General features: G+C 37.1%; 1 protein-coding gene across 2 annotated transcripts in view; it reads right to left on the bottom strand.

The window, feature by feature from the left end:
* The window catches only part of ITGBL1 (integrin subunit beta like 1), a 255,787-nt gene that overhangs the window by 123,007 nt on the left and 116,205 nt on the right, over positions 1–16,575 (bottom strand). For both annotated transcript variants that reach the window (XM_069467071.1, XM_069467072.1), the window contains 3 exons: positions 12,558–12,680; positions 8,764–8,904; positions 5,433–5,573 (listed from right to left, as the gene is read on the bottom strand). In XM_069467071.1, coding sequence (XP_069323172.1) covers positions 5,433–5,573; positions 8,764–8,904; positions 12,558–12,680 — 405 coding nt within the window. The remainder of the gene's footprint in view (positions 1–5,432; positions 5,574–8,763; positions 8,905–12,557; positions 12,681–16,575) is intronic.

The raw sequence follows: 16,575 nt of genomic DNA, 5'->3' as shown, positions 1-16,575 counted from the left end.
ATTTTATTTTCCAAACTAATGTAACTTTAAGCCAGGACCATCCTTATATTTTCATCATTTTGGCAGGCAGCTGAAAGATAAAGTCTAAGGTCAGGCCACGGCATATTTTTCCAATTATGGGATTTTGGGAAATAGACTACAGTAGTAAGCAGTCATCAGAAATAAAGGAGTTATTTCAGAATCAGGGAGTAAATTGAACATAACAAACAAAACAGTCAGTATTTCAGGATGGCTGGCCATACCCTAGTCATTACAGTTACATTCTAATCTTATCAACAGTATCATCTTTGAGGAATGTATGTGTGTGTGTGTGTGCACGTATGCACAAGTCATGTCTGTGTACAGATGAATGAACATATACACACACATACATATACACCATGTGGGTGATGAACAATAAACTGGAATGAAAGAATAAATAAATAAAATTGGCTTATTTGGGGGCAGGAATTGTGATACAACATATTTATATCCCCAGGACTCATAATCTAATAGGCATAAAATATTTAGATTTGAATGCATTATTGAATAGATGAATGGATAGAATGAGAATGAACAAATAAAATGAGAATGGCAATTAAAAGAGCCAACTTCAACTAATCCATCCAGAGACTTCTCTTGAACTTAAATAAGACCCATATTCTCAGGATGACAGGAATGGGAGCTAAAAATAAAACTGTATTTCATCTGAGCCTTATTACATTCTAGCCTTGCATGAAGGACTAGAGAATATCTATGGAGCTGGGTTACTTCTATCTTATAACACGAAGGCATTAACATGCTCAAAAATCAACTGTATGGCATCCATCTTATGGTGCAACTTGGACTGGTATTGGCAAAATTGTGAAGACCAATAACCCTGTAATCACAATAAAGTACAGTAGATAGAATTCTACATATTTATTAAGAATGAAGAAATAATCCAGATGGATTCCTGCCTCATATTATAATCATGTGCAGAGAAGCTTAGTTTTATAGGAAGTTTGAGCATTCAGAGGACAGTTCTTCCTCACCAAAATAAAATTGAAGAATTTTATTTGTAGCACCTGGAAGTTAAATTACATGAGTGCTCAGGCTATACATGTTTTTAGATGACACTTAATGGCAGTGTGAACTTTATCAGGTTACTTAATTTCTCCGAATCTATTTCTTCTTCTGTTAAAATATAGATAATAATGTCTCCCTCCCTGAGTCAGTGTAAGGATAGAATGGAATGAGGCGTCTGAAAGAACTGGGTAAGGGTCCAACAGAGCAGGATCTCTGGTAATGAATTTCTTCTTTCCTAAAATCCTCATCCTAAGTGTGGGAGCCAGGCTGCAGAGGACGGGCCACATTCAATTCACTTCAACCATCGAATCATAAAATCACAATTACAGACTGACATTTTACTCAAACCAAGGTTGACTGCCCCACTGTCACTTCTTCCCACCCCTGACCCGTCTACACCCACAGCACTGAGGCTCACAGGAGAGGGAAGAACAGAAAACATGATTAAGAGAAGATAGGGCAGAAGGGAGAGAGGGGAATAGGTGGAGTGGAAAATTAGATTCCAGAGAGGTCTCCTTAATGACACTTCACCTGCTCAACCTATAGTAACAGCTCTAAGCCCAGACAACACGCAGCAGGACCTGGGAGCTCATGAAGGGGCTGAAGTGTCACTGGCAGGACGCTGGATCGTCATGATAATGTAGTTATTGTGAGTTTTTCAACCCCACTCCAAAATCAGGATCAAGATTGGCATCATGGATTTAACAAGAAAGAGCATATCCATGGGGGGTGGGGGAAGGCATCATATTAGCAAGTCACAAACATACAATTTTTATATACAGCCTGTCATATATATATATATGTGTGTGTGTGTGTATGTGTGTGTGTATATATATGTCTTTTATTTTCCTATTTTAAATTGTGTCGATTCATGTTTATCTCACAATCTTAAAATGGCATTCTTAAGTGGCGTCTCCTGAACCCTACTATAATTTTAACTATCAACTCCATGCTCATAACCCTAAATTCTCTTATTTGGCCCTGACTCTCAGATTCACGTATTTAATAGGCCAGAAAAAATACCAACTTTGGCTTGCCATTTGTCCTTTATGCTCAAAATGTCTAGAAACAAACTTGACAACTTCCCTCTATATTCCCCATTTCGGTAAATGGCACCAGCATTTTCCCTGACTCCCAGACTAGAAATCTGGTGACTATAGCACCCTCCTGCCTAAAACCATCGCTAGCTCCCCATTGGTTTTAGAATAAAGCTTGGGTATGCAGCAAGCTAATCTCATATTTCTCACTAGTTTTACTGTTTACCACATCCTCCCTTCCTTTTACCTTCTGGTAATTTCAGACTGATTCCAGTCCCATGCACAGATCCTACCGCCCCGCCGACCTCCTTTCCTTCTGCCTGGGATGTTCTTCTCATATTTCGTTTCCTGCAAGCCTCCCTTTTAGGGCAAAACCCCAGTTGCATTGTGAGCCAATCCATCCAGAAATGCATGAGTCAACATCACCACTCTTGTGAAGAGCCACATTACTCTGATCGAAATGTCAAACAGGTCCATCCCCAGATATTCTCAATGTCTGTCTGGCATACAGAAGCCACTCCATATTTGTTAGCTGTTTTATTACCAGTGTGTTGAAAATGATGATAATGAAGAACACTGACATATATAATGAATAGCAGAAAAATTGCCTCAAGAGAGTAGTGTTCACAAAACGTTTGGGGAATTCTCCAGAGCACAGAGATTATCAGAAGAGGGAAACCCTTCTGCAATGAGAAGTTTTAGCAGCAGGCTTCCCTCAGCCAGTCTGGAGAAGCCTTTGAAGTTGCATAATCACAGTTAAATAGGGCAGCTTTTTTATCTCCCTTAGCTGGCAAACTTTCAGGAGACAGGAGGAGTTTTCTATCTATGTGCACCAATCAAGCAGTCAGGCTTAAAGAGACATATAGGCATATGTCTCTGCCTTCTGGATTGTCGAATATAGCCGGACTGAAAACCCATAACTCAATTTTTACTAAATGACACCTTTTCAGATAAATCTCTGACTACTTTTTCTTTGCACCGTTAAACATTCTGGCCAGATGCATTTTTTTCTTTGCATTTAGATTGCAAGCTCTATAAAGTCAAAGATCATACATGTGGTGGAACTAGTAGCTCAGATGTCCAGATCCTAACAGATAGTGTCTGCTCCATAAATATTTATGTATGAAATTTTTAAATCTACTAAATTATATTCAATTCTAGACAAAATTGCAGAATGATTTTACTATAAATTCCATCAAAGAGTTAATGCACAAAAATATCCCTCAGAGCTGCGTTATTCTAAGTTTTGTAATATATTAATATAGCTGAATTAATTGTAACTATCCTGTTCATTATCATCAGGTTTGCAGGTTTTGTAGTCTCAGAGTTGAGTTAAGTAGGTATCTGGAGCTAATGGTTCTCCTGCATGAGAATCAGACTAATTTTAAAAGAGTGGGTACACTCTCATCTTTATAGTCTGCCAAATGTGTAAATTCTCCGGCTGTTTTCTAAGTTACTAATAGGAACACTGCGAATATCAAATGCTTTGGAATGTGCTTTGGGATGCACATTTAGTTTACTACAGAGTATTTGTGAGAATCAGAATGAATCTTGAGAATGGGGAAATGAATTTTTTTTTTATTTCAGCATATTATGTGGGTACAAATGTTTAGGTTACGTATATTGCCCTTGCCACCCACCCCCCGCCCCAAGACAGAACTTCAAGCGTGTCCATCCCCAGACGGTGCACATCGCACTCATTATGTATGTATATATCCATCTCCTCCTCCCTGCTCCCATCTGCCTGTTGCCTGATGAATGTTATTCCTATATGTGCACTTAGGTGTTGATCAGTTAAAGCTAATTTGATGGTGAGTACATGTGGTGCTTACTTTTCCATTCTTGGGATACTTCACTTAGTAGAATGGGTTTCAACTGTTTCCAGGAAAATACAAGAGATGATATATCACTGTTGTTTCTTATAGCTGAATAGTACTCCATGGTATATATATACCACATTTTATTAATCCACTCATGTATTGATGGGCACTTGGGTTGTTTCCACATCTTTGCAATTGTGAATTGTGCTGCCATAAACATTTGAGTGCAAATGTCTTTTTTATAGAATGTCTTTTGTTCTTTGGGGTAGATGCCCAGTAATGGCATTGCTGGATCAAATGGTAGGTCTACCTGTATCTCTTTGAGGTATCTCCATGTTGCTTTCTACAGAGGTTGCACTAGTTTGCAGTCCTACCAGCAGTGTATGAGTGTTCCTATCTTTCCGCATCCATGTTAACATTTATTGTTTTGGGACTTTTTGACAAAGGCCATTCTCACTGGAGTTAAGTGATATCTCATTGTGGTTTTGATTTTCATTTCCCTGATGATTAGAGATGTTGAGCATTTTTTCATATACTTGTTGGTCATTCTTCTGTCTTCTTTTGAAAAATTTCTGTTCATGTCCTTTGCCCACTTTTTGATAGGGTTGTTTGATTTTTTCTTGCTGATTTTCCTGAGTTCTAAATAGATTTTAGTTATCAGCCCTTTATCAGATGTAGTATGTGAATATTTTCTCCCATTCTGTAGGTTGTCTATTTGCTCTCATGATAGTTTCTCTGGCTGTGGAGAAGGTTTTTAATTTGATCAGGTCCCATTTATTTATTTTTGTTGTTGTTGTGATTGCCTTTGGGGTCTTCCTCATAAATTTTTTGCCTAGGCCAATGTCTAGAAGAGTATTTCCAATGTTTTCCTCTAGAATTCTTATAGTTTCACGCCTTAGGTTTAAATCTGTTATCCACCGTGAGTTGATTTTTGTGAGAGGTGAAAGGTGTGGATCCCATTTCAGTCTCCTACATGTGGCTATCCAGTTTTACCAGCACCATTTATTGAATAAGGATTCTTTTCCCCAGTGTATGTTTTTGTCTGCTTTGTCAAAGATTAGATAGCTATACGAGGATGGTTTTATATCTAGGTCCTCAGTTCTGTTCCATTGGTCTATGTCTCTGTTCTTGTGCCAGTACCATGTTGTTTTAGTTACTATAGCCTTGTAGTATAGATTGAAGTCTGGTAAACTGATGCCTCCCTTTTTTTTTTTTTTTTTTTTTTGCCTAGGATTGCTTTTGCTATATGGGGTCTTCTCTGGTTCCATACGAAGCATAAAATTATTTTTTATATATCTGTGGAAAATGATCTTGGTATTTTAACAGTCAAACTGAGAACCAAATCAAATACTCAATACCCTTCACAACAGCAACAAAGAAAATAAAGTATCTAGGAATACATTTAACTAAGAAGGTAAAAGACTTCTATAGGGAGAACTATGAAACACTGAGGAAGGAAATAGCAGAGGACGTAAACAGGTCAAATTTCTTTTTTTTATTTAAAGACAGGAAGTGGAAGGGTCCTTACCTGAACAGAAATCATCAGAATATCGGTCATAGACAGCTCTACAGTCCCTTTCGTCACATTCACAGGTATCCCCGTGAATATCTCCCCAGTCTCCAGTTGGATCAACATCGTGGCAAGAACATTCACCACATACGCAAGTCCCTAGAAGGGAAGAAAAATGTTATGAGGATCCAGTCAAGAAAAACCATGAAATAAAGCATCTCATATATTTTTTTCTGTTGTTTACTTTGTATTTATAAAATACACATATTTAGATAAAAATATTCTAAAAAGGAAAAGCACTCTCTGAAGTTGATAGTAAAGATTCCCTAAGAGATAAAAAAAGTTGTTATCTATGTCTATAATTATGTGAGATTGTGGGATGTGTCATTAGCACTGTGATAGTTTCTCTCAAAGATAATATAAAAACAATTTATTTAAGATATAATCTTTTGCCTCATGAAACTTACAATCCATTTGACAAAAAGAAAGCTAATGAAAGACAAATTAGCAAAGACTAAAAGCAAGTGTACTAACATTTTGTAAACTAGGACATAAATGCCATTGATATAGGAGCTTAGAGAAGCAGGGATCAATTTTGGTTGGAGTAATTGCAGTAGATGGTCTGGACAGTAAGGGAAATGTTCTAGGAGACGTTGGAGGTAGAACTTAGGGAAAGTCAAGAAAGCAAAAATAGGCAAAGAACAGCAGGACTGAGCACAGAGTGCCTGAGGAGCATGCTAAGAAAGACGAAGAAATAAGGTTTGACAATAGAATATAAATGAAATTTCCTTTTATTCAAAACACCCAAAGCACAGTTATTAAAAGGAAAAGAGAAATAAACTTAACCACATTAAAATGTAAAATTTTGGTTGGAAACAGTACCATAAAAACTGTAAGAGACAAAAAAGGCTGAAATAAGTAGTTTATATGTATGTAAAAGACAAAAAACACTTTCATAAACATATATAAACAATTCATAGAAACCAATATGTAAAGGATTAATATGCCCAAGGCAAAATAGAAAGGCAAAGCATAATAAGAAGAAATTTCTTAGAGCAATAATGATAGATAAACATGAAAAATGTTTACCACTCAACCTATTGTTAGTAAGGGTTAGTGGTAGAGGTCTTTAAAACAATAGCGAGTAGAATCATTTTGGATGTCAGGCTGTTAGAGGTGAAAAAGACTGCTAGGATCCAGAGTTAGTATAGGTGTGGGACAACAGTTACTTTCCTGATCTGAAATAGAGTATAAAATGGTAGAACTTTCTACCTAGAAATTTTACACTATGTACTTTTTAGATGTGCGTTATTTAGCAAAGTAGTCCACTTCAGTTAAAGTATCCAACAGAAAAGTACACAAAGTACATGCTCAGAAATATAAAATGTGGTTGCACTTATGTTATCGAAAAAGGTACTCGTGACCAAAATACTGATCCATGGCTAATCAGTGCAGTAATGGTATATGTATGTTGTGGACTACAAAGCCCCCATTAAGAGTAATAACTAGGTTTTTGCTCTGTAAACATAGAAAGATAAGCAAAATATATTATAAAATAAAAAATCAAATGACAAATTATTGTATATAGTATGACTCAGTTTTTGTATTAAACAAGAAGAAAATACGAGGGGAGGAGAAACTATACAATGAACTTAATTAAATAAATAAATAAATAAATAAGCAAATAAATATAGACTGAAAGGCCACGGCCATGTACTAGAATGTAAAAGGAGGTTATATCTGGATGTTAAGAATATGGGTCATGTTCTTATTCTTCTTTATACCCTACCTTAGTATCTGGATTTTAAAAGATGGATATGAATTGCTGTCATACTAGTATAAACGTTGTTGGTAGGAGACGATCAGGGGCCGCCAGCCATGCAGAGCTGATGAGGCAGCAGCCTCTCAGGCATGAGTCAAGTGGTGCAATGTGAAACTGTGAATAAACTGTGTGGACAATGGAGGACACTTATTCTATGACCAATTGGTTGTGTCCGCAGCCCAGAAGATGGACCAGAAAGGAAGATGAGGTAGGTAGGTATGTGCAGGGACCAGTGTCTCTCTGCTCCCTAGGGAAGCAACGGTAAGGAACCGGTTCCAGGGTAGACAGGAGTGGTACTTTCTAAGAAAAAAAGGACTCATCTCAGTGCCCACCCCTGCCCTGCCTTCATGTACCCCTGGATCTCAGAAGCTGTCAGCCCCTCGCAGGTAAGCCACTTCCCATTCTGCCTCCGCCAGATCTCCAGATCAGAACCCAGCTCAAGCTTCACACGCTGCCAAAGGGACACTATGAACCCTATTGAATAGAAAGGACTTAAGCAGAAAACACGTCCTTATATACTAAAAGAAAACAAAAAGTGAATTCGTGTGATATATAGTAAGATCTAGTCCACATAAAGAGAGGACTTTTCTTTATGATTTTTGTTCCAAGTTCAGGTTTTTTGCTTTCTTTTGTCCATATAAAGAACTGTGGCACATTATACTCTTCTATGTCAGTTTTTAAAAGGCAGTGTGTGAGCATTATCTATTAAAATACACCATACATTTACAGAAATGAGAAAAATAGTCTTCCAGCTATCTAGATTTTTATAATTTTATAAAGGAAAATATGGCCACTTATTTATGTCATCGAGTAGGCAATGGAAAGTCCAGCCTGGCTCTCTTTTATCTATCACCACAGCAGACAAAGGGAAAAATTACAAGGAGTTTTACAAAGCATTAAAACTATTTGGTTTGATATCAACAGTCAGTTAATTAACTTTATAGTTTAGTAATATTAATATATTTTTTAAATTCCTATTTAAGGCCAGTCTAAATTTCATATGGCTATTTGATGCATAATTTCTATATATATTGTGTTCAATATCATATTTTTATTATTACATATAAAGTTAAATTAGTCTATATCAATTCTTCATTTCAACCAAGCCTTCAATTTACTCATAATTAAGACAAGAGGGTTTTCTGAATGCTCTCTGGATAACTAGATGCTCATGCTGTAGACGGTTCTGTTAGTCAAGAGACATTTAACACAAGTATCTACAAGAACTGCCTTTTAGCTGCACTGTGCTATTTGTGGATGGCCGCCAAAGAAATTACAGCCCCTACGTTAACTATTTGTTCAGCGAAGCTTAAAGAATGACAGCAACTTCCTTATCTTTCTGTTTGCTACTCAATAAAAAAAAGACAGAGAAGATTGTTGATATAGTAAATGTTGATTTACATCAAAGTAAATGATTATAAAAGATGACTTCCTCCCACACTAAAGGAAATACAGAGAAAAAGAGTGTTAACAATTAAGAGCTTTGTTTTCCTCCCAATTATGTAGTAGCATGTATGAATGACACACCTCTGTTACTGCAGATTTTGCCATCTGGGGATGTGCATCCTCGCTTGCTTTCCCAGGGGGTGATATCGCACTGGAATTCGCATTTATCTCCATGCCAACCAGCCTCGCAGTAACAGTTTCCACAGTAACACTTCCCATGGCCTTTACCCAAAATGAATTTTATACAGTGAGGAAAAAAGCAACTTTTAAAAGCAGAATTAACTTTCTACCTCTTTGTGATCATTTTTGCCTTCTGAATAATATAGCAGCTTCACATTCCTTGCTTAAAAATAATCAAATTATACAGTTTCCCCTCAAAATATCATACTTGGGCCTATACCTGCATAATTGTACAAATAAAGCAAGCCAAAGCATCCTTTAACTTTGCCTAGACAGGGAGCTGATTGAAATAAAAGTATTTTTAAAAGACATGACATGAAAGGCTGTTGAGGTCTATTACTCTTCTGTCTCAAATGCAGACATCAAACTCAAATGTATCTAAGCATTCACTCCAAGGACATTTCTTATACTAGTCTTTCAAATATTTCATTTGAAATCAACTACTGAGAAACCAATGGTGCATATTTACTTAGATACACATTATTAATGACCAACCAATTTTTTTTAAACCAGAGGAAACAGTCATCTTTTTAACTGTGTCCCACAAGCTGTTATGTTCCACCATGTGGAAGAGAGGTTTTTAGCCTCATCAATGTTTAGTCATCCTTCAGATCGATAAAATGGCAAGAGCCCTTGGTCTCACAATCAAATTCCCATCCTACCTGTCAAGGGCACCCATCATTGTGTGTTCAGATGCCCCTTTCAGCTCCCACCTCTCTATAACCTGTTACCTGCTCATTGTCACCTCATTGCTTTCCCCGTCCACGTCTAGCAATTCTTCTACAGAATTCCCCAAAGATTGTATTTATCCCAAATTCACTTCTTGTGCTCTCTCTTCTTTGTAGTTGTGTCACCTAAACATGAATGTATGTCCTTGTTCTTCTTTTGCTTTTTTACTCTATTCTTTCTGTGTTATAGAAGTTTGTGTTTTATAGGTCTATGGCTAAAATCTTTGGTCATCCATCTCCCTTCTTATAGCCAAATTCCCATGCAAACTGACTGCGAGACTATTCTTATTTCTCCTAATAGCATATTTTCATTACTAGAGCCTTAAAGCTCACATAAGAAGCAGGAAATACAAGAGAATATTTTGGTCTCCTATGCTATTCATGTCTAGCAGATGAGACTTCCATCAAGCATACATACATTCCAAAGAAAGAAACAGAGATGAAGAGAAAGAGTGCTATAGTGAGAGACAGAGAAAGAGACAGAGACCAAAGAACACAATACCATGTTTTCTGTCAAAATGAGCTATACTTGGGGTATACATGGAAAATAACTTCTTAACCTAACATACAATGACCATTTTTATAACAAATTTTAATTTTAAATCTGTTTACTAAAGCAAATGCAAAGGATATCAAATGATTTTAACACTAACAAAATATATCATTTCTACCTTTTATTAACTTAAAAAGATCTCTACATATACGCGCAACAAAACTATCTCAACATGTACACTAAACAAAATTTCCAGTGCTATATCACAAACCTCAGGAAGTTAAAGATTGCACTGGAAAAGAGCAAGACTGTGTACTAATTGCTTTTTCTAGGAGTCAGGCTTTGTAAGATCAATCAACTTATTAGACTACAGAATTTATTTTCTCTGTAATTTCGGGAAATTTATACAGAGGGGCTACATATGTAAGATTACCATGATATTAATAAATTACCACAAATCTACATTACTCACATCCAGATTCTTTGAATATTTATAAAACTCAGTACTGAATTAGGGTTTTACTAAGAAATCACTGAGTTCTAGGTGAATAAGGAAACAAAAATCATGTAAAGCTATACCTGTATGCAGATATGAAAAATTAAAACAGATATCCATATAATTCAAATGAAAATATTATGACAAGACATGTATGAATAAATAATTGAGATTGAATGTATGCCTCAAGACAATACACATGCCAGCCAATAAACACAATTCTTTGCTTTGTGTAACCGGATAAAACAAGAAAATCTCTTTTTTTATTGCCTCACTGATGGACTGTAGAATCATCTCTCAACAGATTGGTTTCATGTGAATGACACATGGAAAGATTTACAATCCAAGGCAATGTCACCCCCAGAGGGTGTTTACTGGAGTGCTAGTGTCCTTGGTCAGACTTTGCACCATGAAATTGCTTAAGCCTCAAACAAATGGAAATAACAAGTAGAAATGTTGAGAGTAAAACATTTACTGCTGTGTTGTTTCAACCTAGATTTTTGTATTTATAAATGCAAATAGACTTTGCTTTGGTGGTGTGTATCAGAACACAGTGGCCCCACAGAATGTTCCCTTCCTCTTCCTTGATCTGTAATAATTGGAAATGAAACATCAAGAGGACAAATACATAATATTTGTGTGTGGATTTATCCAATTGATCTAATTATTTTGGACTGAGCCCTTTAGGAGAGAATTGTCTGAGTAGCATCGAGCTTAGGTCACTGGCTTGGAAAAATGAGTAGAAGAGTTTTGTGTTTGTTTTACGCTGGTGCATTGTGCGGCCAGAAGACCAAGGAGAAAGAACCAAGTGGGCCTAAAATAAGAGTCTCTGGATGACCACAGGCATCAAAGCTACAGAAATGTAATCAAACGAACAAGCTTATCATATGCTAGTGACACTTTCTCAGGGCCTTCTGGTTCCTCAAGGCCTCATCTACCCTCAATCCTTCTAGGGAAATACTGTTCTAAAACCACCCTTTCCAAGTGCAAGACAGAATTCCGTGGACTGGATCTTGTCAGCTATGAGTGAAATATGTTTAATAATAGCAGAGAAGAATTTACCTATACGGAAGTGATCCTCACTGCTTTCTACTTTCCTTTTCCAGGGCTAGTCAAGGCTGCAAATTGAAACTCTGGGTACAGGCTTGCAGTTAGGTAAGCGAAAGAGAAGAAAACTTCAGATGGTGAGGAGGGACGCTTCCCGTGGAGCTCTCAACTCCCAGGCACCAATGCAGTTCCAAATGGCGAGGGGGCAGGAGCACAGTCTTTGTTCTACCAGGCTTGGTTCAATGACCCTAGGTAAGTTACCTAATTTTTCCAAGTCCCAGTTTCCACATCTGTCTGCAGGGATAAAAATAATCCCCACCCTAGAGTGATGTTATGAAACGTAATATAATGAACGTAAAGCACTTACAGAAGAACTTGACACTAGCAAACATGTGAGAACTGGTACAACAGAAAAATGGACTGAGTATAGTGGTACATAGAAAAGGACAAGAAAAAATGTTATCCAAGTGTGGAGTCGGTGGGGAGGGGAGAGGTAAACCCTAGGCCAATAATCCTATTGCCCTTCAGTGTCCCAATAGAACAGGAGACTATCTAAAGGTCTTTGGTTTAGAAAGGAGAAAAAACGAAATTAAAACATACAGCTCAGGGAGAAGGAGAACATAGAATAATAGTGGCTAAGGTGAGCAGAGACGGTGGCATTCCACTAGGACTACTTCAGAGCTATGCAGTTGGGCTGTTGCCATAATGATAAGGCTCTCCTCTGGGGACAATTCAGTTTTGCATTTAGAAAGTACTAGTCTACTCTTAATGCCCTAGTCTAACTCTCCTTATGTGAAGTGTTTTCCAAACAAACAGAAGTTTAAATTGAATTAGTATACCTAGAGCTGAAATTTATACAGAGATGAAAATACAATGAAATACGTGCAAAAACAGATTCTTTTATTAATTTCTACAAAGTCAGTATACATACCTCCACATATTTCTTCGGTTTCATCATCTATGCATTCTCTATCATCACACTCACAAAATTTACCATAAACAAGTCCATTTCCATCTGAATTATCACACTTACACCTGCCACAGTGACATGTACCTAAATGATTAAAACAAAGAAAAGACTGTTACATGCATACAAATTACAATTAATGAATTTTTATCCTTTCCTTTTCAAGAGGGTAGATAATTTAAATCAATTTAATATTTTAATTATGTATATTTGTCAGTAAGTTGAGATAGAAACCAAGCTACTCTTTCTTGAGATTATTGTAGCATAGCAATCATATTTTATAACACACAGCTCTTATTATTGACCTCTAATATTTTAATGAATGTAAATTTGACCTCTCCAAGTGCAGAGCTACTTTGGTTCATGTCCATCCAACCAAAGCATGAATGAATATCTTCTGATTACACCTGGGTCTGAAGTGAACTAAAGCAGAAAATTCTAGGCTTTGTGAGGGGGGTAACCTTGCTTATCTTCCTCACCAGTATTTACTTAATGCTTTGCACAATGTTTGAACATATTATTTATATAATGGATATTTGTGGAAATAATTCATTATCAAATGCATAAATGAAAAACTCAGATGCCCTAGATAATTTCATATCCTCAGCATTAACTTATACTGATTTACGTGTTCTTATAACAATGGAACCAGAGTGGGTTTTCTTAGGCCTAGATTTCACTGAAAGTAATATTGCATTCAAATGATATTGAGAGATAGAAAGGCCACTTGAGGAACTTACTTTTTAGTGTATATTTTTCAAGTTTTAACTGATCATGACAGCAATCAAGATATATCAATTGAGACTTTATCACTCACCAGAAATCACCCCAGATTCTGAAAATCCAACAGGGGGTGAAGTCGGCCATAATCTTCCTCTCAGAGTTTTATGTAAGTAAAAACCAATGTGATAAAATAAACAGAGAAGTGGAAAGTGTTGCAGAAGCACATAGCGAGGGGATTTAACTGAGAGCTGAAGGTCAAAGACAGAGTCCCTGAGGAAGTGAAAGCCAAGTAAAAAAACATAGCTAAGAGTGGTGAGATGGTGAATCGGCTCTCACTTCCAGCAAGAGACCATAGCACAAGCCCTGTGATAAGAGAGGATATAAAAGGGACAAAAATGGACACACTTGAAGCTCAGACTCGGGGGGATGGGAGGCATGGGCAATATATATAACCTGAACTTTTGTACCCCCATAATGAGCTGAAATAAAAAAATAAATAAATAAATAAATATAAGGGACAAAAATCAAACAGGGTTGAAGTATACAAAATAACACCAAGAGTGACACAAAATGAATAACGCAACTAAAGCTGCAGTTTATGGACGTCTTATAGGTCATGTTAAAGATTTCCAGCTTTAATCCAAGAACAATCAGAAGACATAGACGTGTGTTCTCACAAGGGGGTCACATGATCAGGTGTGCATTTTTACCAGGTTACTTTGGTTGTCACTTAGAGAATGAACTGAAATGAAGCAAAAGTGGACATGAGGAAATGAGTTAAGAGGCTGTTACATTTGTCTGTAGGAAAGAAGGCAGAGGCTGGAGACAGATGACGGCAGTGAGTTTAGAAAGAAGCAAATACATTTGGGGATATTTTCAGGAGAAGGAGTAGACAACATCTGGTGACTGACTAGGTGTGATGGTTCAAGGAAGAGAGGAAACCAAAGGTGCTATTGATACTTGGCTTGTACTACTAGATATTGGCAATTCTATATGTGGCGTACTGGAAAGAGCATAGATTTCTGGCTACAGTAGATGTGTAGTTGAATCCAGGTTTTTAATCCTTACTAGCTGTGCATTTTTGAGGTCATTAATTTCACCTCTAATTCTCAGATTCCATATCCACAAATAATCTCTACATCATAGAACTGCTGTGAGGACCAACTGATAAATATATCACCTAGGTATCTTTCTAGAAAGTCTGCTGTGCTTAGTACACAGTGGGCTTTCAGAGAATTTAGGGTTCTTTCTCTTCTCCCATTGAGATATTGAATATGACAGTCGTATTTCCAAACATTTATCCGTACTCACCTTGTATTTATGGACCCCGACAACATCTTTGTTTTCTCACCTTCTGCATGATTTTAATACCCAGATCACTTGCAATTTGCTATTATCTATGAGTTTTTCTCACAGTTACATATAAATGGTGACTTTGCAAATTTGAGTTTATTTTTCTACCTTGAGAATACTTACATGAATTTTACTTTTGTGAAACTTCATTTTCTTGTTATTTGAAATCTAATGCTACAATTCATGCTATTGGTTGATCCAATTTTTGTTCTCTAATTATCACCCTTCTTTTTTATTTTCACATTTATTCATTCTGCCTCTGAACTGCCCACAGATTCAGTTATTAAACTGTCTTGTTACCTAGTATGTTATTGGCAAAGTACTAGGTGTTATAAGAAATAATGAGATGATTAAAATTAAGTAAATCATAGACCAAGAAGAAAGAGATAATCAATCAGTAAGTTTTATATAGCATTTCCCACAAATCTGTTGCAAATGCCTTTGTGTCATGTGTCCTTTGGTTTTACATACACACACACACATACACACACACACACACATGTATTACCACATATATTATATATAACCTAAGACACATGACACAGATATTTTTAACAGATCTGTGACAAACACTATATAGAAATTATAAACTTCAGTCTGGCTTTGGGAAGGAGGAAAGGCAGAGTGAAGAAGTAAATTCTTGAGTGGGTATCTGATATATGAATAGGATTCTGACAAGTGGAAATGAAAAAGAGATTTTTGATGTCAAGGAAAAAGCCTGGGATAAGGAATAAGAATGGAAAATTAAAGAACAGTGAAGAGTCTGGCTTAAGTTTCAAAAAAAGGGTCACCATATAAATGGTGACTTTGCAGAATTTGAGATTTTTCTACCTTGAGAATACTTAACATGAATTTTACTTTTATTAAACTTCATTTTCTTGTTACTTGAAACCCAATGCTAAAATTCATGCTTAAAGGCAGGTTAAAGGCAGATAGGAGATGATCAAGAATATCATAAAGGATTTTAGATTTTTTTTTTTTTTTTTTTTTTTTTTTTGAGACAGAGTTTCACTCTGTCACCCAGGCTAGAATGCAGTGATGTTATCATAGCTTACTGCAACCTCAAATTCCTGGGCTTCAGTGATCCTCCTGCCTCAGCCACCCAAGTAACTGGGACTATAGTCATGTACCACCACACTCAGCTAATTTTTCTATTTTTGGTAGAGACAGGGTCTCGCTCTTGCTCAGACTGGTCTCAAACTCCTGAGCTCAAATGATTCTCCCACCTCGGCCTTATAGGTGTGAGCCACTGCTCCTAGCCAGATTTTGGATTTTATTTGTTGGAAGACCAGGACCCTTTTACGGTTTGGGAGCAGAGAGTAACTTGGTTAGGGCTGTGGATGTAGAAGCTGGTTTTGGGGGGTTTTATGGTTTTTTTGCCAGAAAAGATGGGAAGGAACAGGCTCTGCCTCTGAATTCTGCAATTCCTCACTGCTGTCCTCCACAGGCAGCCTCACTCTCATCCACATGTCGGAACCATTCCTGGCTGATGTGGGAAGTTTACAACAGCTCAGAGACTTCCTGTCTCACCCATCAAGTAGAATTCACAACTGAGCCTCCAAGACACGGCATATGGAAGCCCAGGCAAAAGTGCCAGACTCCTGTGCTCATGCTGTGTCATACTGCTCCTCTTTCTTGGTTGCCAGTTAACTCAGTCTCTAGGACTGGTCTTCTGCTTTACACTAGATTATTTTAGCTCTGATTTTTCATAGTGCCTAAGATAGCAGACTCTCTCCAGGATGACTTACCAGACTCGTGAACCAGCCTGCGCCCTTGTGTAGGGGTGCTGGGGCCTCATTGCATTCTGCACACAGAGCCTCACCTTCCTGGGTCCCCCACAGAGTCAGCTTCTGGAACTCTTCAGTCAATAGCTCTACCTCATTCTGCCTTTCAGCCTAATTCCACA

Source organism: Eulemur rufifrons, chromosome 4, assembly GCF_041146395.1.
Source record: "Eulemur rufifrons isolate Redbay chromosome 4, OSU_ERuf_1, whole genome shotgun sequence".
Taxonomy (NCBI): Eukaryota; Metazoa; Chordata; class Mammalia; order Primates; family Lemuridae; genus Eulemur; species Eulemur rufifrons.
This window is presented reverse-complemented; position numbering and strand designations above follow the sequence as displayed.